The sequence below is a fragment of the Bicyclus anynana genome, chromosome 13, assembly GCF_947172395.1.
Source record: "Bicyclus anynana chromosome 13, ilBicAnyn1.1, whole genome shotgun sequence".
Classification (NCBI taxonomy): Eukaryota; Metazoa; Arthropoda; class Insecta; order Lepidoptera; family Nymphalidae; genus Bicyclus; species Bicyclus anynana.
The window spans coordinates 10,408,132-10,431,829 of NC_069095.1; the positions used below are offsets into that span (position 1 = coordinate 10,408,132).

Below are 23,698 nucleotides of genomic sequence, written 5' to 3' on the forward strand. Positions count from 1 at the left end.
ACCACAGCTGCAGCAAAGTTCTAAGTCTCAATTCTAAATATATTAAGACTTGTTTACATTTATAATTTCATTAAATACCCATAATAATAGAAATAATTAATTACTCCTACATTATAATACAAAAAGTCTTCCGATTTTGCTAAGGAAGCTCTCTGAAAGGGAAACTTTGTAGAAACATTAATTCTTATTAGGTTTTAAAAGGTCCAAATGAGGGGGCATTAGTCTTTGAGGCAGATAATAACTTTGCCAAGAGCCGTGCCTCACTAAACGGAAGAAATTACACGTCGCAATCACTTATCTCCTTTTATATTTGGGACAACAGTAAAACTTGTTAAAATTTAGTAACTCCTGTCAAAGTACTCGAATATTAAGATTTGTGTGAACGTTCTATTAAACGTTTGCTTTAAATAAAATAAAGGAATATTAAATTTTAACTACTTAAGTTAACTTTGACATAACAGCGATATTTATAGCAAGATGAATTTAAATCCTTCTAATATTATAATTTTACTCTGGATTAACACATAGGCTACTTTTTATCCCGAAAAAATCCATGGTTTCCCGAGATTTGCGAAAACTGATGATTTTAATGATATGAATGTTTGATACTATGTGATTTGTGAAAAACTAAATTCCACGCGGACGAAGTCGCGGGAGTCCGCTAGTGAATAAATATGTGTATTTGAAAATATTAGTTTGTTATACCTGTATTTAAATGCTTTTTCTTTTATTTTCAGCTATAAACAGGACATTTCTAGGTACGTTTATAATATAGATAGTTATTAATACGTATATATTTTTCACTATTTATATCGAAATTTATTTAATATATCATTCTTTGGTTATCTTCTGCTTTCAGTTATGGTCTTATTTTCACTACTAAGATAAATATAACAAAAAATATTGGATGTAGATACGACGTCTTTTGCTTCTGGCCCCTTGACCACTTGTGCTTCTAGCTTTTCTTACTCTTACAAAGTTCTTTTGAAACTTACAAAGTATTGCCGCATCTTCAATTTATAAATTCCAAAAATACAGTCTTCTACGAGTAAGTAAATTTATATACCTATTGTTTCATGAAAACTATTCATAACTTCACCAAATATCGAACATATCCAATCACGTGTTAAGTACTTTAGTGACTCCGTTATTGTGGCACTTTTTTCCTGTACTAAAATATATAATGTACTATATATGTTTGTAGCAATCTTAAAATCCTTTTCCGGCATACTACACGTTAGAATAATCGCATTGGATATACCTGTCTCGCACGTAAATACGTGGAAAGCCTTAGGGGTTTTATGTAAATATTTCGCGCCTTTTCAAGTATGGATAAAGTAAACACACTATAAACAATATCATCATTTTTATTTACCTTTATTTACTCGTGTGATGCTTGAATCGTTTCCGATAACTAATATATATTATATAGGTTTAATAAAGTACGAAACTTTAGTTTTTATGTTTGTTACAAAGTTTACCGTTTTATGTTGGTGTTCGAAGTTATCAAATCAAAAATATTGTGATAATGTTAAATATTATGAACGGTTTGTATCATGGAAACTATTCAAGCGTTAATGTAGTTAATGCTTAAGTATTTTATTTTAAATCTAGCTTAGTATATAACCAAGCGGAATATACAAATAAATTGTGCCTATGTCATCATCGTCATCATCGTCATCATCTGCTGGACATAGGTCCCTTGCATGGACCTCCAAACACAACGGTCTTGTGCTGCAAGCATCTAGCGGCTTCCTGCAATCCGCTTGATGTCCTTGGTCCACCTAGTGGGGGGCCGAATTACACTGCGTTTTCCGGTGCGGGGTCGCCATTCCAGCACCTTGGTACACCAATGTCCATCGACTTTTCAAACTATGTGGCCTGCCCATTGTTACTTCAGCTTCGCGACTCGCTGACCTATCACTTATCTAGTTTCTCTAGTCAGTCAGTAGTCGATAGAGTAAGCTATGCTTTGAGTTTCTCTGCATGATCGAATCAAAAATGAGGAAATCCGCAGACGATCCACAAAGTCACTGACAAATTATTGTGCCTATGTCATACTAATCTTTACACTTTTTTCCTATGCTTGCCTACAAAGGACTTTGATGACTGCAACGAATGCCATCCCAAAGTAATTAACTTATTATTAAACATTATCTACGAAAGCTTTGTATTGAAATTTTACTGAGCCATGTTACACAATAAAATGCTTCATACAATTCATAAAATGACCATTAATGCCTATTTGCTTGCATACAAAAAAAAGAAAATGGATGTCAATCGCCAGCGACAAATATTGTAGTTTCTGACTATAATGAAACGTTTTGCAATAAAGCCCGTTGGTACCTACCTACTTACTAAATATGATTTGATAGAGTACAACAAATAATCAAGCTTACTGTTAAACTTCAGATATATATGACACCGTAAAATTCTAGTTGAATATCTATCTCGTGATATTGTAATGTAAGAAATTAATAGTAGACGTCAGGTGGTCAACTTATTTCCGTATAGAGAGGGGCATTAGAGAGGGGTACCGAAAGGTTGGCGGGAACGACTTGCGATATAAGACGCTCGTCGTCATATTTTTTTTTATTGTTTGTAAACCACTGAGTCTGCTAAAAATAAACTGTCGATAGATTGTGCCATACATACTCCTAAGAACCGGAACTTGAGTGAAAACAATGCTCGCGAGGTTATTATCTAACAATATTTTACACACAATTTTACTGTGACATATACAATAGTATTTGATGTTAGGCTAGCTACTACAACTTCTAATGCTTTATTTATTACATGAATAAATAAAATCTTTAATTGTATCATATATCTGATTATGGTGAGTTTTCCTTACAATATTTTTGCATCACTTGCATAGGCGTTTATTAGTTTAGCAAATAATCTCAAAAGATCAGTTTGTTTCTGAGCTATCCTGACATTTACAAATATGAATTTAACTAATTTTGTTTATGCTTATCTTATTGCCTTAATCTGTATGCTTTTCCACAATAGGACAATGCTGCCAGTCTACGAAGAAGAAAGTCCAAAGTAATTTTGTTTAATATTTGTAGTTCTAATTGCTTTATTATATAATCCGTAGATAGCCGGAATTCGTATGCTTACAGACTAATTATGAAGAATTTGTATGAAATATTAAATTAATTATTTGTTTTAATCCCAATGCTCACCATCAAAGGAAAGTGATGCCAGTCAACGACGAGGAAATATCTAAGTAATTCTCTTCAATATCCTTCTTCATGTTATAGATGTTTCGTAGTTTGTTGATGATGCTGTGTAACCAAAACCGTCAAAAGCCGGTATTAATGTGCAGTCAAAATAAGTCACAAATGTATTGAATTTTAGTATTTTTTGTCACCAAAACCGTAAAAAAAAACCAGTATTAATGTGTACTAGTGTGTGTATTGTTGTTATCTTTCAAGTCTAAAACCGAAAAGTACCGGATGACTTCCTTTTTTATATGCAACAAATTCAATTAGGGATTTGGATTTTTTAATATTAATAAAATATCTCCGAGGCACAATTATCCGCCCTCTTTAATATGACGCGAGTATATTAAAGTGAGTGGATATATCTCTATGATCTTTGAGTATATACACTTAAATTGTTGTTGCATGTTTTTAATGTTAATGACTTGGGACAATATTAGTTAGTATTTGTTTAAAATTTCACATCTTATCAAGAATAAATTATTATATTTTGGATAATTTGTCAAAATTTACCTATTTCATGTACAAAAGTTTTTACTACTTGTTTGGTCTTTTTTTTAATTACACAAGAGAGATTTATGAAAAACCAGTAGTTAGTTCCTTTTTTAGTTAACATAAATTAAAAAAAATATAGATTTTAAAATAATTTATCAATTTCGTTTACCAAATGGCATTTTTTAATCATGAATTTTGAATTACAGTGAGAAACGCGACCTCGACATGGGCTTAAACCGTGGCTTCTCCGGAGCTGTTCAGGCCAAGCACCTCATAGGAATGACTGCATCTAGATTTGCCGGAGGACCTGGAAGGAGGCGACGTGCTGCCCACTAAAAACTAAAAACTAAAGCTAAAATAACCAAAAAAAACTAAAGTAAAGTAATTTTATGTCGCCGTCACCTCTAAATGCTTTAAAACGTAAAGTTTAGACTATGCTTAATATTTCCAATATTCAATGTTGAATCAAAAAATGTAATCCGTCAATCTAATATGCATTGTAAATGTCGTATTCCAATCGGCCTACGAAAACATTCTTTATAGAGCTAATTTTTGAATCGTCAAAAATTTTAGTAAAATTTTAACAGAAATATTCTTAACATAATTTACTGTATTTTTGTTAATAAAAAAAAATTATTACTTACTTACCAATAAATAAAATCAAACTTTAAAATCAATATTTTTTGACGATTGAATAATCAGCTTTTCACTGTGTTTTATAAAACGATTCTAGTCATTGTATCATAGTAATTTTTAGTTAGTCACTATACCAAAAAGAGAAATTGTGATGAATAATAGAAATTTTTCAAAAATACATTCCAAAGGATCAAGTTGATCTCTAATTTTACACTAAACTGATTATACATTCCATACTTATTGTATTAAAGAAAATTTAAAAAAACTATCATTACATTAAATTTTAACTTTAAACCATGTTAATAAATTTATTGTTGGTTTTTCCGTAAAAAATACTTTCATTTCTATTTTTGTTATTATGTCAAAGAGCACAAACTATAGAAAAATTTAACTATTTTTACTCGGCCAATATTAACTGCTTTAAACCATCATCAACTACTTTACACACGTTCGACTTTGTATTGTATAACATCTCTAACGTCTATATCTAAGTTATCAGTATAGAACTAATTACTGAAATTGCTATTGTAATATCAATCTCAAATTTGTATTGTTTAACATCTTACATCAGTATCAGTATTGGAACAATCAATTCAACTTAGTATTGTATAACATCTGAGACATCAATATCTACTTATTTCATTAACCAACTGTCTCCGTAATACTATTTGTTTGACTAAATACCTTCTGAAATTTGTATTGTAATATCGATTTTATACTGTATAACATCTTAGACATCTGTATTGATACAATTAACTTTTCAACTTAGTGTTATATAACATCTGAGATATTAAATATCAAACTCATCAACTCTTCAACTTTGTATCATCATCAGTATTTCCTAATCAGTATTAAATACCTCTACAAATCTTTGACCTTCTCTTATACCTACTTCTCTATGCCAAAATAACTTGATTGAAATGTTTGAACGCTTAAAATTTTTAGATACCCTACTTTTTATAAAAACTCGGCTGTAAGTAGTAGTATTGTTACTCTTCTAGAATACCTACGTCTCCTAAATTATACTAAAAGTGACGAAAATCTAGTCTATTTGTAATTAAATACCTCCTGTCTAGAGATTATTGTTAATAATAAAGAGATATACATATTTACATATTTATTTGTTTCGCTCTACATTTAGAATTAAGTACTTATCCAGTTTGCCGTGATAGCCCAGTGGATATGTCCTCTGCCTCCGATTCCGGAGGGTGTGGGCTCAAATCCGGTCCGGGGCATACATCTCTAACTTTTCAGTTGTGTGCATTTTAAGAAATTAAATATTAATTATCACGTGTCTCAAACGGTGAAGAAAAAACATCGTAAGAAAACAGAGAATTTTCTTAATTCTCTGCGTGTGTGAAGTCTGCCAATTGAGCCAGCGTGATGGACTATTGGCCTAACCCCTCTCATTCTGAGAGGAGACTCGAGCTCAGCAGTGAGCTGAATATGGATTGATAACGACGAGCTAGTTTGTCTTTTTAGCGTAGGTATACCTACATTAGATCTTCCCATATGCTGTCATCGCTAGTATAATAATACCTCGTTGTTCTGTACCTTGATGAAGTTTTGTTTTGGATGTATGTTTGTATGTATGATGACATCACGAACGCATTTGTGTTTGGAAATTAATGGAACTGCATCATGGTAAATAATTAAGAGTGATACAGGCAAAGGCATGCGACATCGAAACTCATTTACCTAACATAAAACCATTGCACAGACGGATGATAATTTAAATAAAGCCTCATTAGCACCACGATTAAGGCGTCGGACTCATCACAGAGAGGTCGTGGTTCTATTCCCGCTGGAATATTGGCCATATTAAAAAAATATATTGCAAATATTCTAAACATATTTCTGCTTTGCTGACGCACCGCTATTTTCACGCGTGGTGACGACCGTCTTCTGACAGTAGAATTCCCTCTTGATCACTGATAATATATAATATATTCATAACGAAGTCATAGGAGATTAAAAATTACATGAATGATTACGAGAAGTGAATAATACTACAGCCATATGCTCGACTTGATCGGGCACTGCCGTGCCACTTGTTAATATTATGGTGGTGTAAATAGAACAGTCGATGAAGTTGGAATTTGGTACTAAGCTAAATATTAGAAATCTAAACTTATACAGTGAAACGAATTAAAGGAATAAAGTTTTAATATCATAATTATTATATTTATAGCTTTATTTATATTGTTTATTAAAAAGTGACATTAATAATGTTGAACAAAATACGGTGTATACAATTTAGTGTCTGCTAGTGACACCTGTGTCAGAGCTAAAAAACGATTTCAATAAGACTACATAGTTCTCATAATTACCGCTAGATGGCAAGCTAACCAAGAGATGGAAACCAAGTTCATCTTAGTTCTAAGACACGTTAATAGATGGCACTTACTATGCTGTTTCAAACTCTGCTTCCATAAGCAGGCTGCTATTAAAATAGTTTTTTTTTTGTGTTTACATAATTCCTTAAATTATTATAATAATCCAGTAAATACTTTAATTTAGTAAGAAATAATTATTATTAATTGCTATTATATTACACTCACGTTTTATATAATATGAATTTAAGTATTTGACACAGTATTTCACGCTTATTTCCACATCCCGTATGGTCTAGTGGCTAGGATACCTGGCTTTCACCCAGGAGGCTCGGGTTCGATTCCCGGTACGGGAATTCTTTTTGAAATTTTGATTTGGACAAAGAATACACACTTTAAAATGTCAAGTCTGTGTTACTAGAGTTTTGTTAATAAAAGTACAGACAGAAATCGACCGGCAAATTTATTACAGAGTGGAAGGCGTTCCCAAAACAATAGTGCAATAATTTTAAATAACTCAAGTTTGTTATTTGCAATAAAATTTTTCTCAATATGTAGCAATGATTTCACACATATACCTACGTTTTTTACTAAAGATTAGTAGATATTTTTTTTTATTTGCCGGGCGATTTCAGTGTGTCTACTATCATTAGCCAACGGCCAACCTCTAGTAGTTACTAGGTATTACACTAGGTATTCTCTGGTAATGTCTTTAATATCGGTTCGGAAAGCAGATTTTCTGAGCCAGGACGAAAGAAAGAAGAAATACTAAAATCCCGAAAATGGAGGATGCAAGTAGGAGGGTCAGAAATCATTAAAATCCTTCTAACCATAGCAATAGTTATAACTAAATCCAACGATATTTAAACTAGAGATCTATCTGGCACTAACGCGTCGAAACTGAGGCGGATTTTTTGCGATGATTTTGTAGGCATGTATGCGTAACATATCTACTGTATAAAATATCCTGGACTAAATCTTATAAATATAGAAAATCAACCTCGTGCAGATTTGAATATTGGGAGGAAGAAAACCTTTGCAAAGTTCTCTGTCATATACATAAATTATCTCATCTGTTATTAATAGGTACGTTCTCTTATACGATGTCAGCATTTTTCAATTCAATCCACTTGGATTCGCTTTCAGTGCTTTATTGGTCGGCTACATGAGTGTGAGAGAGGTCAACAGCATTTGAACTACCTAGAGACTTAACTAATGTCGGAATAAAGATTCAATAAAGCAGACTTTTAAATTTTATCTCAGAGGAAACTTTTAACTTCAGTAAGCTACTTAGTGACTAATTTATTAATGTGAATTAACTCGGTGCATTTTTCTTATGAAAGTTGTAAGATTTTTAATACCTAATTGACTTACCCATTTTATCCGATATCTGAAACTTTCTTCTTAGTAAGATCTAGTTAATGTAACAGAAAAACATCTCGCAGGTCATGCTAGAAACACATCTCATGTCATCGTACCCACATGAGATGCCCTGCCTGTCAATCTGAGGCATAAAAGTTAAGCCTCATATGCCTGTAATTACATAAGCAACCATATCTTACAGACCAGAGCACAACTCTGCTCGACGAGAGAAATATTCGAGCACTACAACTCGAATAGAGAGCCGTGATAGCCCAGTGGATATGACCTCTGCCTCCAATTTCGGAGGTGTGGGTTCGAATCCGGTCCGGGGCGAGCACCTCCATCTTTTCAATTGTGTGTATTTTAAGAAATGAAATATCAAGTGTCTTAAACGGTGAAGGAAAATCATCGTGAGGAAACCTGCATACCAGGGAATTTTCTTAATTCTCTGCGTGTGTGAAGTCTGCCAATCCGCATTAGGCCAGCGTGGTGGACTATTGGATATACTCATTCTGAGAGGAGACTAGAGCTCAGCAGTGAGCCGAATATGGGTTGATAATGATGATGTTGATGATAACAACTCTGCTCGACGAGAGAAATATTCGTTTTCGCCTCATAGCACTAAAATCACTTGTACTAGAATGGCCTTCATTGCAGGACACATAAATAACTATTATAATACAGGTTGGCTTTTTTACAGTTTCTAAAATAAACATCAAAAGTTATTAAGTAAGTACTAGTTGCCTCGGCTGGTGACAGAAGGGCTGGCTCATTTTTTGCGCAAAGAATCAGCCTGGCTGTCCAGCGCGGAAATGCAGCCAGTATTCTTGCCACCATTCCACGTGGGCATGATTTGTATAGTTATTAGGATAAGTTAGCTTAAGTTCCTTATTGTATTCTTTCTCAATAACAAAAAAGTAAGTACTTAAGTCGGATTTGTATCGGGAGTACTTGTACATATGTTTTCTGTGTCGGAAGTAATCACTATCATCGATCTAGCTACCGTCATAGATGCCGATTCAGTAGCAATTTGTCAATGTCGACAGAGTAGCTCCCACTCGATAATTGATGTTGCTTTGTCCAAGAATTCCTTATATATTTTGTCGTTATCCAAAAATTAAGTAATTACTATTAAGCAGACGTATCTATAGTATTCTACTATCATTATCAACTAAAACAATAGGAGATTAAAGCTACCACGCGGCTCTAATAAGGCTTGACTGGTGCTGATGTTAAATTACTTAAGAAGCAGGTGATTATTTTGATCATTGGCAGAATTGACAGTTAAACCAGCTTCCAAACAATGGGATGAGAATTATGTATCCACCGATTTAAAAAAAAAAATTAAAGCAAAGTATTACTTAGCCTGACCCAGAACTCGTACCCCCTAGCTTGTGATCGAAGCGACAAATACTAGTCACTGGATGATTTAAGAACAACGAAGCAGATGATTTAAGGAACCTGGTGTTAATGTAGTTACGCCACTCCATACTTTGACCTCTCTATCGTTATCCACAACATTAGCTCGATAGCCAAGCCAGCAGACAGTGAAGACGCAGCAGACTGGAATAACGTGAATCATGTCACTACGAATTAATATACACACCTTGATATTATGGCGTAATACCTATGGTGCTTTGGATAGGGTTCGTTATATAGCCAATATTATTAGTGTAATAAGCTTGAGGCGTTCTAGATGTGGGTTTATAGGCGGATTCTGCGAATCGAGTAAGCTATACTACTGTGCTGCAGAGAATGGGAAAGCCAATAGAACAGTTCTGCAGCATTCAAAGGTGGAAACACGAATACCTGGGTCATACATTGCGAAACTCTAAATATGACCTGCTCCAGCTTATTATCAAGGGAAAGACTCCCAATCTTCACGACCCTGAGCCTCTTGCATCAAGCCATTCCAGCACCTTAGGACCACAAAGTCCATCGTCTCTTTGAAATATGTGCCACCTTTTGCCACTTCAGCTTCGCGACTCGTTGAGCTATGTCGGTGATTTTGGTTCTCCTGCGGATCTCCTCATTTCTGATTCGATCACGCAGAGTTACTCCGAACATAGCTCGTTCCATCGGCCGCTGTGTGACTCTGAGCCTTCTAATGAGGCCCATATTTAGCAATCAAGTCTCGGAACCATAGGTCATCACTGCCAACACGCACTGTCTTCAGGCACTAAGGAATTTTGGACGAAAACATTCACAGGCGGTTCATCTCTTTTTCGAAATTGGATCTACCTAATTGGACCGTATGCCCTAGGTACGAGTATATTCGTCTACAATTTCGAGTGCAGCGTTCTCAACTATATCGTGATCATTAACTATCAGTTAAAAATACTTGGACCTTGCTCACGAGATTACCGCCATGTGGAATGTTGAGTCAACTATTATTGTTCCGATAGTTGTTTCAGTCAATGGTCTTATAGCGAAAAGCTTCGACCAACATCTTAAGAAGCTTTCGCTTAACTGTTGGATCAAGAGTCGGATACAAAAGGCAGTGATTCTTGAGACGGCGCGTATTGTGAGGAGGTTCCTCACTCTGGAGCCCTGACCACCGGTTGCTTGGACACTCAAATGTCCCGCAGCGGGAGGGTGAATTTTTTTTTATAAATTTTTAATAATGTTTTGTATTTTATTATACTTATATTGTTAAAAATTTAAAAAAAAAGAAATAATAAATAAATGAGAGTTAAAATAGTATTATTAAATGCAAATGTCGAAGTAGGTCGCTTAGGTATAGGTATAGGCATAGGTAGCTGTAAACGGGGCGAGTTGTTCCATGCCACTTGTTTCGGAAACACGTCGTCCAGGCCACTGGAACCGCTCTATGTATAGACGATGAATGACGTTATTATTTTTACCCGATTACGGAAGGATGGAGGTTAGAGCTAGGGAGAACAATCTCTGTATATGAAAAAGGGTCGTTTCTAGCCCTAAATACAAAAAAGGAGAATTTTCATTAATTAACCATGTACTAATTTCTGAAAAACGAACTATTAGTTAAAGATAAGTACAAAAACTCACCAGACGTGATGAGTTGTCATCGCAACCCAGTATCTAATAACATGCACAAATCCTAACCTAACCTAACCTCAAAATTGGACTGGTAGTTCTGAAGACCAGACCAGAGGAAAATTGGTCGGCTCAGGTAAATATAGCACTATATATTTTCTAAATTGGCACAGTTCAGAGTGCTTTGTGGCAGTTTTCAATGTTTTCATACTGTGACTATCGCGTAACCGTAAACGTGAATTTCTAATGAATTGAAACAGTTGTGCAGTAGTGCCACCAGATGGCGCTGTTTCAATTCCTTAGAACTTCGCGTTTGCTACTGCCACTGGGCACAAAGGTCGGGTGGTTTCGACATGACTATTTATTTAGTAACCTCTACTTACTACCTACCAATATAACGTTTTGGTTACACCTCGTTTACCAGGATTAATGATCTATACTGTACTCTTTCTTCAGGCTTCATCCTAGACTGATACATAACTGTGATTGTTTAATGACCCGAAAATTTAAAAAAATATGTGTCAGTTGTTGTTTACACGGGACAATGGAACATTTCCGTTTTGTACGTAAGTTACAGAGGTAAGCGCTACTTCCCATATATTGTGTCATCATCATCATCATCATCAACCCATATTCTGCTCACTGCTGAACTCGAGTCTCCTCTCAGAATGAGAGGGGTTAGGCCAATAGTCAACCACGCTGGCCTAATGTGGATTGGCAGACTTCACACACGCAGAGAATTAAGAAAATTCTTTTGAGTGCAGGTTTCCTCACGATGTTTTTCCTTCACCGTTCGAGACACGTGATATTTAATTTCTTAAAATGCACACAATGCAAACTGAAAAGTTGGAGGTGCATGCCCCAGACCGGATTCGAACCCACACCCTCCAGAATCGGAGGCAGAGGTCATATTCACTGGGCTTTTGATATAATGTGTAGAACATATTAATAAGTATTTCTTTATTACAATTAACGGGTTATTAAAAATATTTACCTAACAAAACTAATTGCATATAAAATTGGTTGTATAACTAACTATCCGGCTTCAATAATTAATTTGAACTAATTTAATGGGCGTAATCCATCACGCTCAATGTAAAAGATAATCATTTGTTTCCATACAATTAATAATGTATAAATTACAATTATGTAATAATTGGTAATACTTTAATTCTATTAATTTGTACTACTTTTATACACTTTAATTTATTTATTACATACAATTTTAATACATAATTATACATTATGTATTATTATACATATTTAGTTTAACTAAGTTAGTTAGTTAGTTTAACTTTATATACATAATAATACATAATTTAGTTTAACTGACGTTAAACTAAAATAGACTAAAAAATAAATTTGATTATGTAGCCTGGATTCCTCAGGAGTTCCTCAAGGGTCACATCTTGGTCCTACTTTTTTTATAAACGATTTAATAAACGATTTGGCCTACATTTTGAATTTACTTTTAAACTTAAATTCAAAATTTAATAAATATAATAAATAATACGAGTATACTCATCTTGATATTTTCTATTTGATATGGAAATTTATTATTATTAAGGAAAATTTACACATATACAGCATTTAATGCGATGTCAAAGAGAGATTCAACAATATTGCAATTGAAAACAAATTTATTTGTAATGCAGTGGAAAAACGTATTTTGGTATCCGTTGTAATTTACTGAAAATTACGCTTATCATTTTTATTGCCATGTCTTTTTATATCATCAATTCGCTATACAATATTTAGTATATTATCCCTATATCTAATATATATAAAATTCTCATGTCACAATGTTTGTTCTCAAACTCCTCTGAAACGGCTTGACCGATTGTTATGAAATTTTTATGCATGTTCAGTAAGTAAAATCGGCTACTATCTATTTTTCAAACCCCTAAGTGATAAGAGTTGTCCAGCCTAACATATTTTTCTATACTCCCATACAAACGATTGGTATGATAATACTTAAAAGGCAATTTTAACTTTAATACCATAAGTACCATAAAGTTCACGTATTAGTGAAAAAGTTCTGGGAAGGCAAAACAATTGATTGATGTAGGGGTAGGGTAGGGGTTGGCTAGTGGGGTACGCGTAGGGTTGGGTAGGGGTAGGTAGGTGTAGGGTAGGGTAGATTTAGGGTGGAGTAGGGTAAGGTAGGGTAGGTGTAGGGTAGGAGTAGAATAGAATTGGGGTAGGGAATGAGTCAAAGCGAAGCTTGACCGGGTCCGCTAGTATCACGATAAAATTGGGATATTGTAAATCGATATCAGTAATAAGATTGATTGATAGGATTGATTGATGGTAAAGGAGATGGTTTATTTAGTTAGACTTATTCACTTATTTAGATGTTAATACAATTTAAATTTTAATGATAAAATGAACCATCTCCTTTGCTTTTGACGGCGATTTAACATAATCAAAAAAAAACATCATTACTTTCTGAATTTAATAAAATAAAATCATTTGATAAGTAAAATAAAACCATGCAATGAACGAATGCTAAAATTTTAATGAAAATATAAAACGTTACATCTCTGTCAACTTTATTTCTTAAGTTGAATAGTAGTGTTGTCGATGGTGATCATTAGAATTCCGTGGATTTAATCTTATCACGCGTGGCGGTGGCGGTGGAGGCATACGCAAAGCTCTCTTGAGTCCCTCAGCGACCCTTGTACCCAAGTCCTCGTCAGTCAGGGTATACAGACGAATTACCCGTCTTTGTAGCTCAGGTGGTATGGGTAATATTGATCTTACCGTTGTATTAACAAGTCTCTCTCTTTGATCTTCGGTTTGCAAAAAGTCGTTATAGAATTCCGCCGCTGGGTCCAAGTCTACTGCATTGCTTTCATAAATAACGAGTCTTTCTTTCGGTCTACTGGGGTCCACATACGGAACAGGGCCGTTGAATGAATTCGGATAGTAATTTGGTGCATCTTTCATATTTTCTCTTACTGGAGGAACGCCATCACGATCGTATACTTTCCAATACAGCGGTTTATTAATCTCGACTCTGTTGTGATTGACACCTAACCTATGTGTATGAGTGTCGCGGTACGCAAACCTTCTTCCTCTAAAGAGGTTATCCATTGGTCCAGGAATACCGGGTACTAAATGACCAGGATTAAATGCGCTTAGTTCTTGATCCCTAAATTGATTATCAGAGTTTCGGTTAAATGTAACGCGCCCTATTTGAACAGTCTTATATGTCCCCTTTTTCCACAATCTGGTAACATCGAAAGGATCGTAATCAAGTTTCTTTATACCATCCATTGTCATGAGATCCATTTCCAAATTCCAACTAGGATAATCTCCATTTTCGATAGCATTATAGAGGTCCCTATTGAAATAATCAATATCGCCTATCTCTCTAGCTATTTCATCTGAAAGAAACTCTATGCCTTGATTAGAGATAAAATTAAATCTGACGTAAAATTTCTCACCATGCTTATTATTTATTTCGTAAGTGTGAATTGGGAATTGATTCATTTTGCGATATCCATTTGGAAAACCGAAATCAGAGACTATCCATAATTGTCCGTGCAAATTATCCGGTCTCTTGGTTACAAAGTCCCAACGCATCGTTGTATCGAAAAGGGTAGTCCGGGGATTTCTTTTTGCAGAGCGAATAAAAGGTCCAAACTCAAGTGGATCTTTGAAGAAGAATACTGGTATATGAATACACAAGAAGTCTAAATTTCCTTCTCTCGTGTAAAACTTTATAGCTAATCCTTTCTGTTCTCTAACTAAATCAGTTCCGCCTAGATTTTGGGCTGCAACGGAAAACCGTCCGAATACTGGTGTTTTCTTTCCGACGCCATTAAACACATCGGCTTTAGTATATTTTGATACATCGTGAGTCACCTCAAAATATCCGTGAGCACCGATACCTTTCGCATGAACAACTCTTTCAGGAATTCTTTCAGCATCAGAGTGGGATAGTGAATCTATAAAATATTGGTTTGAAAAAGAGTCGGAATTCAATGTGGTAGTTTCTCTTAATTCTACGAGCTTTCCTGCGCTTGTAGTGAGTATTCCTATTGGTTTCTGGAATAGAGTAAAAAATATGAATAGGTATATGTTTTACCCAGACCTGTTTATGGCTACGTTTTTATTATTTCCCTATAATAATATGTTTGTTACAAATGAAGACATCAAAATTATATTTTCGAAAAAAACAATTGATTTTTTTCATGATATTCATTAAGAATACGCGTGCCATGTCTCTTGGATTTTTTATTTCATATTGACTTTTTTTGCCCCAGTACGATCTTTTCATGAAAGATAACGGAAAACTTAGGTTAGTTTTTGTAACCTAATTTTTTCGAATAGTTTATTTAGTAGAACATTAGCTTGAGACTGATAAATCTGGAAAAAAACTATTCTGAAATTATTATAATAAATTGGTATAAAACATACCAATTGAAAAAAAAATTATATTTATTATCATGTATTTGGTTTTTAATTGGCTGAAAATAAAATTGCTAATTATTTTAAATTGGTAAACTTTCATAACAATTTTTTTTTTTTTCATAAACTTTCATTACTGCATTTGTACCCCCCGGTGACCTCGGAGGTCCCATTACTAAGAGTACGGCACTTACATGATCAGAAAAGTATATTTCTATTTTTTTAATTTAATGTGTTATAATTACGAACCGGATGCCTGAGTTTAAATTCGGCAAGTTGTCGCAGCGCAGGTTGTGTTCTATTCAGATATTCCAAAACTTCAGGATCACTACACGTCACGTGATTAACTGTTATCAAATAGAAACAAAAAACTAACGCAAAGTGACCCTTCATTCTGGAAAGGCCCTGCCTTAATTCTGGTCCATAAATCAGTTGACCTTTAGTTTTATAAACACCGTTTGAATTAATAAACTTCAATTGATTTAATTTGTTGATAATTAGGGAAATCTACTAATCATTGTAATACCTACCTCTTTTTAGACATCCTACATATTATTAAGTTATTATATATTACCAGCACAGTATAGCAACAATTACCTCAGGGGAATCACATTAGAATTCCCACTTAAAATTCAAATTAAAATTTGTTAAATTCAAATAGACTTAGTTTACAAGCACTAACGGTGGTAGTCTTTACAAATATGTAAGATTCTACCACCGGTTCAAAAGGCAGGTTATCTAGGCAATATTATCTTATAAATAACAGAAAAACAAATTAAAAATTTGGCTGTATGATGAATACTTTTGCCTTTTCACTATGTCAGAAAAAAAAAACTTGAAAAAATTAGCAGAACAAAAGAATTTTTTGACTTGCCGTAGTCTAAACAAAACATTTATATATATTTATTTATAACTCAATGCCATTTAATAAATATGAGTGACTCGAGTGACATTGTGAGACTTAAAACAAGAAGTAATATACGGTTAATTAAATTATTTACCGGAAAAGTGTTGTGATTGTGATAAGTATTTGAAAATATATGAATGGATAATGTTGATTATTTGTGAGATCCTCTAGACCCCTTTATTCCGGCCCTATCGCAAAATTCAATATTAGCACATACCTACTAACTATGGACTACCTCCCTGCTAAATTTCATCTTTGTACGTAAAGCGGTTTTCAAAATTTCGAATGACCTTTCGCATTTGTATATTATGAAGACTAGCCGACGACTGAACATTATTTTTCCCGTTGTGGCCACATTTTTGATCGTTGATTTGTTGCTATTAGTCGTAGTTTGACGTTATGTAGCTTTATACCCTTCCTCGATAAATGGGGTTTTTACACAAAAAAAAAAGTTCAATTTTTAACCATTAGTTCGTCAGTAGGTAAGACAGAAGTACGAAGTTGCCTATAATAGGTGAGCAAATGTTGTGTGATGACGTCACGTACAATATCGCGATCGTTAGCGGGAGTCGGCATTTATGCGAATTTATGCATGTAAAATCACAACTATTTGGCATTTTTAAATAAAACAAAAACTAGTGTATCTGTATAAAAAGCTCTAATGTAACGAAGTTTCAAATGATTTTGCGTAACTAGTAACATTATCCATTATTATTCCACGAAAGTATTTCCATATCACTTACTCCCAGTACCAGAGGTGATGATGCTCCTCCACAGAATCAATAAGAAATACAACGGAAAAATGTAATACTCAGACAGTAAACCAATATATTAACAGTTTCAAATAAAAAAGTAACATTTAGATTGCAAAATTCTTAAAATAATATACTTAATTTTTAGGTAAACGTTTAGTTTTATTTTAATAATGTTTAAATTTTTAGTTATTAGGGTTCCGAACATACGTAGTACAAAAACGGAACCCATATACAATATCACTCGCGCACATTTTAATATCTGTCTGTTTTATCCGAATGTATCGGACCAATCCAGTTGAAAATTGGTACACATATCAATTCTTGCAACCGTTTGGGTTGCAAGAATTGATATGTGAAGAAGTTGCAGAGGTGTATTGTAAATAGGTGAAGTTCGAATATGGGGGGCACTTATGGGGGGTAAGATGGAAAGTTTAAAAAAAAACTTTTGCAAACTTCATCGTGTGATACATCAAATGAAAGGTATTTTATATGATGAGTAAGAGGATTTAATTTTTTTTTTGGAATTAAAAAAAAATAACTTTCAGGTTATTTAAACAAATAGACAACAATTAACCATGCCCTTTTTCTCCGAAACTACTGAATGTTAAGGTTTGGTAAAAAATAGCTTTCTTGAAAACTTTAAAACCCTGATTTTTTTTAATATGAAGGTCAATTTTGGAGGCAACATGAAAAACACAAAACCTTTCAAACTGCATCATGTGAAACATTAAATGAAAGAGCTTATAAAGAGGTTATCTTATATTTAATTTTGTAATTTTTAACCGACTTCCAAAAAGGAGGAGGTTCTACGTTCGGCTGTATGTATGTTTTTTTTAACCGACTTCCAAAAATGAGGAGGTTCTACGTTCGGCTGTGTTCGTTTTTATGTCCAGCGATGCGATTCCGTCGTTTATGGACCGATTTTGAAAATTCTTCTTTTGTTTTGAAGGGTTTGATTCCCGAGTGGTTCAATTTTTTCATGTCAGGATCTGATGATGGCATCCTAGAGAAATTGAGGGGAACTTTCGAAAATTGTAGAGACGACTAGTGCGTGTGTTAGTGTTTCCATAAGGCATTTTAAACCACTACAATTTTATGAAGGTCTAGAGTTGGTCTGATGATGGAGCCACAACACAGAAGATGGAACTCATCAACGATTTACATCAGTTACCTTTTGTTTGGGCTTGATTAATTTGTATTGATGAGAACTTTCCACCTACATGGGTTGTTTAAATTAAACTCGTTTACAAAATTTCTAAGGTTCTTTCAGAAACAACAATAATTAAAACACGACACTGGATTGGCACCGCCTTCAAAATGATCAGAAGGTAGCACATAGGTAAGATGTTATTTTTTGCTTTTTAGTTTAACTTAATTTTTGAGTTGGAAGTCAGTTGAATTTTTTTTTATTAAAATTTTTATTTTGTTATTATTCTCTCTCATTTATTTATTTCTCCTTTTTTTAATTTTTAACAATGTTATACAAAAAATGTAAAAAACACTATTAAAAACTTATAAAAAAAATTCAACCCTCCCGCTGCGGGACATTTGAGTGCCCAAGCAACCGGTGGTCAGGGCTCAAGAGTAAGGAACCTGCTCACAATACGCGCCGTCTCAAGAATCACTGCCTTTTGTATCCGACTCTTGATCCAACAGTTATTATTATTATTATTAATGCAGCTTACGCTTACGCCACGGCTTACGCTTGACCACAATCAAGCCTGATGGAAAGCAATGATGAGGTCTAAGATGAAGCGCGCTTGCCTAGAAGATGACTATTCACTCTTGCCTTGAAGGTGCTCAAATTATACTTGTAAGGAAACACAGACGCCGGAACGGCCTCCGCGGCGCAGTGGTATGCGCGGTGAATTTACAAGACGGAGGTCCTGGGTTCGATCCCCGGCTGGGCAGATTGAGATTTTCTTAATTTGTCCAGGTCTGGCTGGTGGGAGGCTTCGGCCGTGGCTAGTTACCACCCTACCGGCAAAGACGTACCGCCAAGCGATTTAGCGTTCCGGTACGATGTCGTGTAGAAACCGAAAGGGGTGTGGATTTTCATCCTCCTCCTAACAAGTTAGTCCGCTTCCACCTTAGACTGCATCATCACTTACCATCAGGTGAGATTGTAGTCAAGGGCTAACTTGTAAGTAATAAAAAAAAAAAAAAAAAAGGCATTTCATATTGGCAGTTCTTATTAGGAACGTTTTATTTGATGTATCACACGATGAAATTTGTAAAAGTTTATTTTCAACTTTCCATCTTACCCCCCATAAGTGCCCCCCATATTCAAATTTTACCTATTCACGATACATCAATGTATTTGGCTCACAAGAATTGATATGTGTACCAAATTTCAACTGAATTGGCCCAGTACATTCGGAGAAAACAGACAGACATTAAAATGTGCGCGAGTGATATTATGAGGGTTCCGTTTTTACCCGATTGCAAGAAGGGTTATGTTTTTCGCGCGTATCTTGTATGTAAGTATGTAATATTCTTTGTTACCTCATATCTTCCAAACCGCTGAACGGATTTACGTAATTCAGATATCGTTATATTTGTTTTAATAACCCAAATAGATGAAATTAAAAAAAAAACCAACAAGACGACGTGTGGGACGTGTGGGACGCTATAGAATAGAGACGAAAAAAATTTTTTTTTTTTTTAATATTGCGACATGGGAATCAAATACAAGGGCTTTTTGTGATAATTTCAAAGTGGTATATCATGGCCATGTTAAAAAAACTACAATTAGAAAAACGTTATTTATTAATATTGTCGATACAAAATACGCAAGGCGGACGTGAAGCGTGCGAGGTTTATGAAGTGTAGTTATAAAACACCTAAAATAGACTAAATTAAATATATTGATTATAAAAATCGGACAAGTGCGAGTAGGATTCGCCCACCGAGGGTTCCGTAGATATTTTTGAATATTTACTTAACCTCGGTTTGACGTAGGTATGTAGGACGTCAATATCGTACTTTGTAACAAACGTAACAAATTATAAATAATAAATATAAAATATAAATCCGAAATTCACCATCTATCGTAACTAAAAAGTGTGAAATAAATTAATTACTTAAATAAATAAAAAAACACGACTGCATAAATGAGTGCCCCTTTACAACATGTTACCAATAAACTCTGAGTGGCAGAGGATGACCATGAATGGAGTCACGTACTTGTGAACAATGTGTGTAGGGTTAAAGGCGCATTTGACAGATATCTAACACTCCCCTTTTCCATTCAAGTCACTCTCCCCGCCTATCCTATAACAACCCAGGATTATAATCCGCCAAAGATGTGGACGGATTGAACGCCACGACAAGAATGAGCTAGACCGCCCGGGCGGTCTCTTATATCGCCAGCACTCGGTCTCCCACTACGTCCTACCTAGCTTCGTACTATCTCCACTCATGACGACACGAGCCGACTGATCAAATAACTCACTCGCCGACATATTATACATACAGCCAGTCATCAAGTAAAAATAGGTCAATCATCATACAATGAACGAATGCCTTAAGTAGTTGTAGATTTTAAGTCAACTTACTGTTTACGTTGAATAGTAGTGTTGTCGAGGGTGATCATTGGCATTTCGTGGGTTTAATCTTATCACGCGTGGCGGTGGCGGTGGAGGCATACGCAAAGCTCTCTTCAATCCCTCAGCGACCCTTGTACCCAAGTCCTCGTCAGTCAGGGTATACAGACGAATTACCCGTCTTTGTAGCTCAGGTGGTATGGGTAATATTGATCTTACCGTTGTATTAACAAGTCTTTCTCTTTGACCTTCGGTTTGCAAAAATTCGTTATAGAACTCCGCCGCTGGCTCCAAGTCTACTGCATTTCTTTCATAAATAACTAGTCTTTCTTTCGGTCTACTGGGGTCCACATACGGAACAGGGCCGTTGAATGAATTCGGATAGTAATTTGGTGCATCTTTCATATTTTCTCTTACTGGAGGAACACCATCACGATCGTACGCTTTCGAATACAGAGGTTTGTTAATCTCGACTCTGTTGTGATTGATACCTAACCTATGTGTATGAGCATCGCGGTACGCAAACCTTCTTCCTCTAAAGAGGTTATCCATTGGTCCAGGAATACCGGGTACTAAATGTCCAGGATTAAATGCGCTTAGTTCATGATCCCTGAATTGATTATCAGAGTTTCGGTTAAATATAACGCGCCCTATTTGAACAGTCTTATATGTCCCCTTTTTCCACAATCTGGTAAGATCGAAAGGATCGTAATCAAGTTTCTTTATATCATCCATTGTCATGAGATCCATTTCCAAATTCCAACTAGGATAATCTCCATTTTTGATAGCATTATACAGATCCCTATTAAAATAATCAATATCTCCGATCTTTCTTGCTACTTCATCTGAAAGAAATTCTATGCCTTGATTAGAAATAAAATTAAACTTGACGTAAAATTTCTCACCTTGCTTATTATTTATTTCATAAGTGTGAATAGGGAATTGATTTATTTTGCGATAGCCATTTGGAAGACCGAAATCAGAATTTACCCAAAGTTGTCCGTGCACATTATCCGGTCTCTTGGTTACTATGTCCAAAGTCATCGTTGTATCGAAAAGGGTACTCCGGGGATTTCTTTTTGCAGCGTGAGAAATTGGTACAAACTCAAGTGGATCTTTATAGAAATATACTGGTATATGGATACATAATAAGTCTAAATTTCCTTCCCTCGTGTAAAACTTTAAAGCTAATCCTTTCTGTTCTCTTACTAGATCACTTCCACCTAGATTTTGGGCTGCAACGGAAAACCGTCCGAACACTGGTGTTTTCTTTCCAACGCCATTAAACACATCAGCTTTTGTATATTTTGATACATCGTGAGTCACTTCAAAATATCCGTGAGCACCGATACCTTTCGCATGAACAACTCTTTCAGGAATTCTTTCAGCATCAGAGTGGGATAGTGAATCTACAAAATATTGGTTCGAAAAAGAATCGGAATTCAATGTGGTAGTTTCTCTTAATTCTACGAGCTTTCCTGCGCTTGTAGTGAGTATTCCTATTGGTTTCTGGAATAGTGTAAAACATATTAGAATAAATTTTACCCAGACAAGTTTACTATTTCCCCTCTATTAAATTATATATTTAAGTTAGGTGATACAAATAAAGACGTCGAAATTTTTTTTCTGAAAGAAAAAAACCTTATGTTTAGTCATTATATTTATTAAAATAGCGCGTTTCATCATCATTTTTTTCAAATTGCTGTTTTCAACTTTTTATCAAAGAACGGCCACCAAAAATTTAGATTTTTTTTATACCTTAATTTATCCACTACTTTAGTTAGCAGAAGATTAGCTTGAGACTGATAAACCCTTTATCTCTATTTATTAGTTGAATTGTAGTAATTAGTTGAAATAAAGTTAGTATTTTTTTTTTTAATTTAAACTATAACCAAACTTAAAGTAAACTTAACTTAAGGTAAACTTTCATAACAACTCTTTCTATTTTTGTTAAATATTGTGTAAAAATTACGAACCGGATGCTTGAGTTTGAACTCGGCGAGTTGTCGCAGCGCAGGTTGTGTTCTATTCAGATATTCCAAAACTTCAGGATCACTACACGTCACGTGATTTACTGTTATCAAATAGAAACAAAAAACTAACGTAGAGTGACCCTCCATTCTGGAAAAGCCCTTCATTCTGGTTCTCAAATGTCTTGACCTTTAGTTTATAAACACCGGTCGAATTAATAAACTTCAATTGCTTAATCTGTTGATAATTAGGGAAATCTACTAAACATAGTTATATCTCAAGTCAGACATCCTTATGATATAAATTTACTAAATTATGATCAGCACGGTTATACAAAACATTGTTAGATAATATCTAACAATGTTTTGTATAACTCGCAAGTGCGAGTTTCTAATTTACTACTAGCTATCTTTCTCATTCTATAGTATCGTGTTAAACAGAGCGAGATAAGGGTGAATTCGAAACTCGCACTTGTGAGTTCTAAAAATATCGTTATAGAATAGCCTAGCTGTACCAATGATAATTTTATACTGTAAATCGGAAATCACCGCAAAAAGTGATCTACTTTAAAATAGGCTACAACACTTTCGCACCCATACACAATTTTGTCTTTCATTACATTATATATTTATGTACATATATTCATTACATTATATATTTATGTATATATTTATATACAGTTTTTACAACTTTAATTACATTATATATTTATGTACCTATATATACTTCCTGAATACACAGCTCGACATTGTAGAGGATATTATTGGTCTTAAATAACATTCGTTGTTGACCACAACGAACATTGAGTTGTGTATAAATTTCGTCTTTTGAGCGCCTGATTTTTCATTCGCTAGTAACTCATCTAACAGTATTTAATATCATTGATCAGCACAGTACAGCAACAATAACTTCATGGAGATCATATTTAATTTCCCAATTAAAATTCAAATCAAACTTTGTTAATTACAAAAGTTTACTCATACAAGCACTAACGTATTAGTCTTTACCAGACTCTACAACCGGTCAACAGGCAGGT

The 23,698-nt window shown here is 34.5% G+C and overlaps 3 protein-coding genes and 1 non-coding gene across 4 annotated transcripts in view; 2 read left to right on the forward strand and 2 right to left on the reverse strand.

Moving 5' to 3' along the window:
* LOC112048110 (diuretic hormone class 2) overlaps positions 1-5,465 on the forward strand; it is a 101,656-nt gene extending 96,191 nt beyond the window's left edge. The window contains exons 4-8 of the mRNA XM_052885221.1: positions 738-758; positions 2,099-2,131; positions 3,013-3,048; positions 3,197-3,232; positions 3,929-5,465. Coding sequence (XP_052741181.1) covers positions 738-758; positions 2,099-2,131; positions 3,013-3,048; positions 3,197-3,232; positions 3,929-4,058 — 256 coding nt within the window. The 3' untranslated portion in view covers positions 4,059-5,465. The remainder of the gene's footprint in view (positions 1-737; positions 759-2,098; positions 2,132-3,012; positions 3,049-3,196; positions 3,233-3,928) is intronic.
* A 1,510-nt stretch (positions 5,466-6,975) lies between these two features.
* Trnae-uuc (transfer RNA glutamic acid (anticodon UUC)) lies at positions 6,976-7,047 on the forward strand. The gene has a single exon. It is a non-coding gene; the product is annotated as a tRNA-Glu (tRNA).
* Positions 7,048-13,566: 6,519 nt separating this feature from the next.
* Positions 13,567-15,357, reverse strand: LOC112048107 (catalase-like). The gene has a single exon (XM_024085488.2). The coding sequence runs from the start codon at positions 14,654-14,656 to the stop codon at positions 13,628-13,630; it is 1,029 nt and encodes a 342-aa protein (XP_023941256.2). The 5' UTR covers positions 14,657-15,357; the 3' UTR covers positions 13,567-13,627.
* On the reverse strand, positions 14,982-22,951 carry LOC112048108 (peroxisomal catalase 1). The gene is made up of 3 exons (XM_024085489.2): positions 22,668-22,951; positions 20,704-22,200; positions 14,982-15,121 (listed from the first exon to the last, which is right to left on the reverse strand). Exons 1-2 carry the CDS (start codon positions 22,827-22,829, stop codon positions 20,707-20,709), a joined length of 1,656 nt encoding a protein of 551 aa, XP_023941257.2. The 5' UTR covers positions 22,830-22,951; the 3' UTR covers positions 14,982-15,121; positions 20,704-20,706.
* Between the last annotated feature and the right edge of the window lie 747 nt (positions 22,952-23,698).

What these genes read in the sequence shown, in the direction of transcription:
- LOC112048107 (XM_024085488.2), bottom strand. Translation starts at nt 14,656, where the DNA reads ATGCGTTGGGACTTTGTAACCAAGAGACCGGATAATTTGCACGGACAA.
- LOC112048108 (XM_024085489.2), bottom strand. Translation starts at nt 22,829, where the DNA reads ATGAAGGGCTTTTCCAGAATGGAGGGTCACTCTACGTTAGTTTTTTGT. An exon ending in AGTTCAAACTCAAGCATCCG is followed by an intron (nt 22,201 to 22,667) that starts GTTCGTAATTTT and finishes ACACTATTCCAG; the next exon opens with AAACCAATAGGAATACTCAC.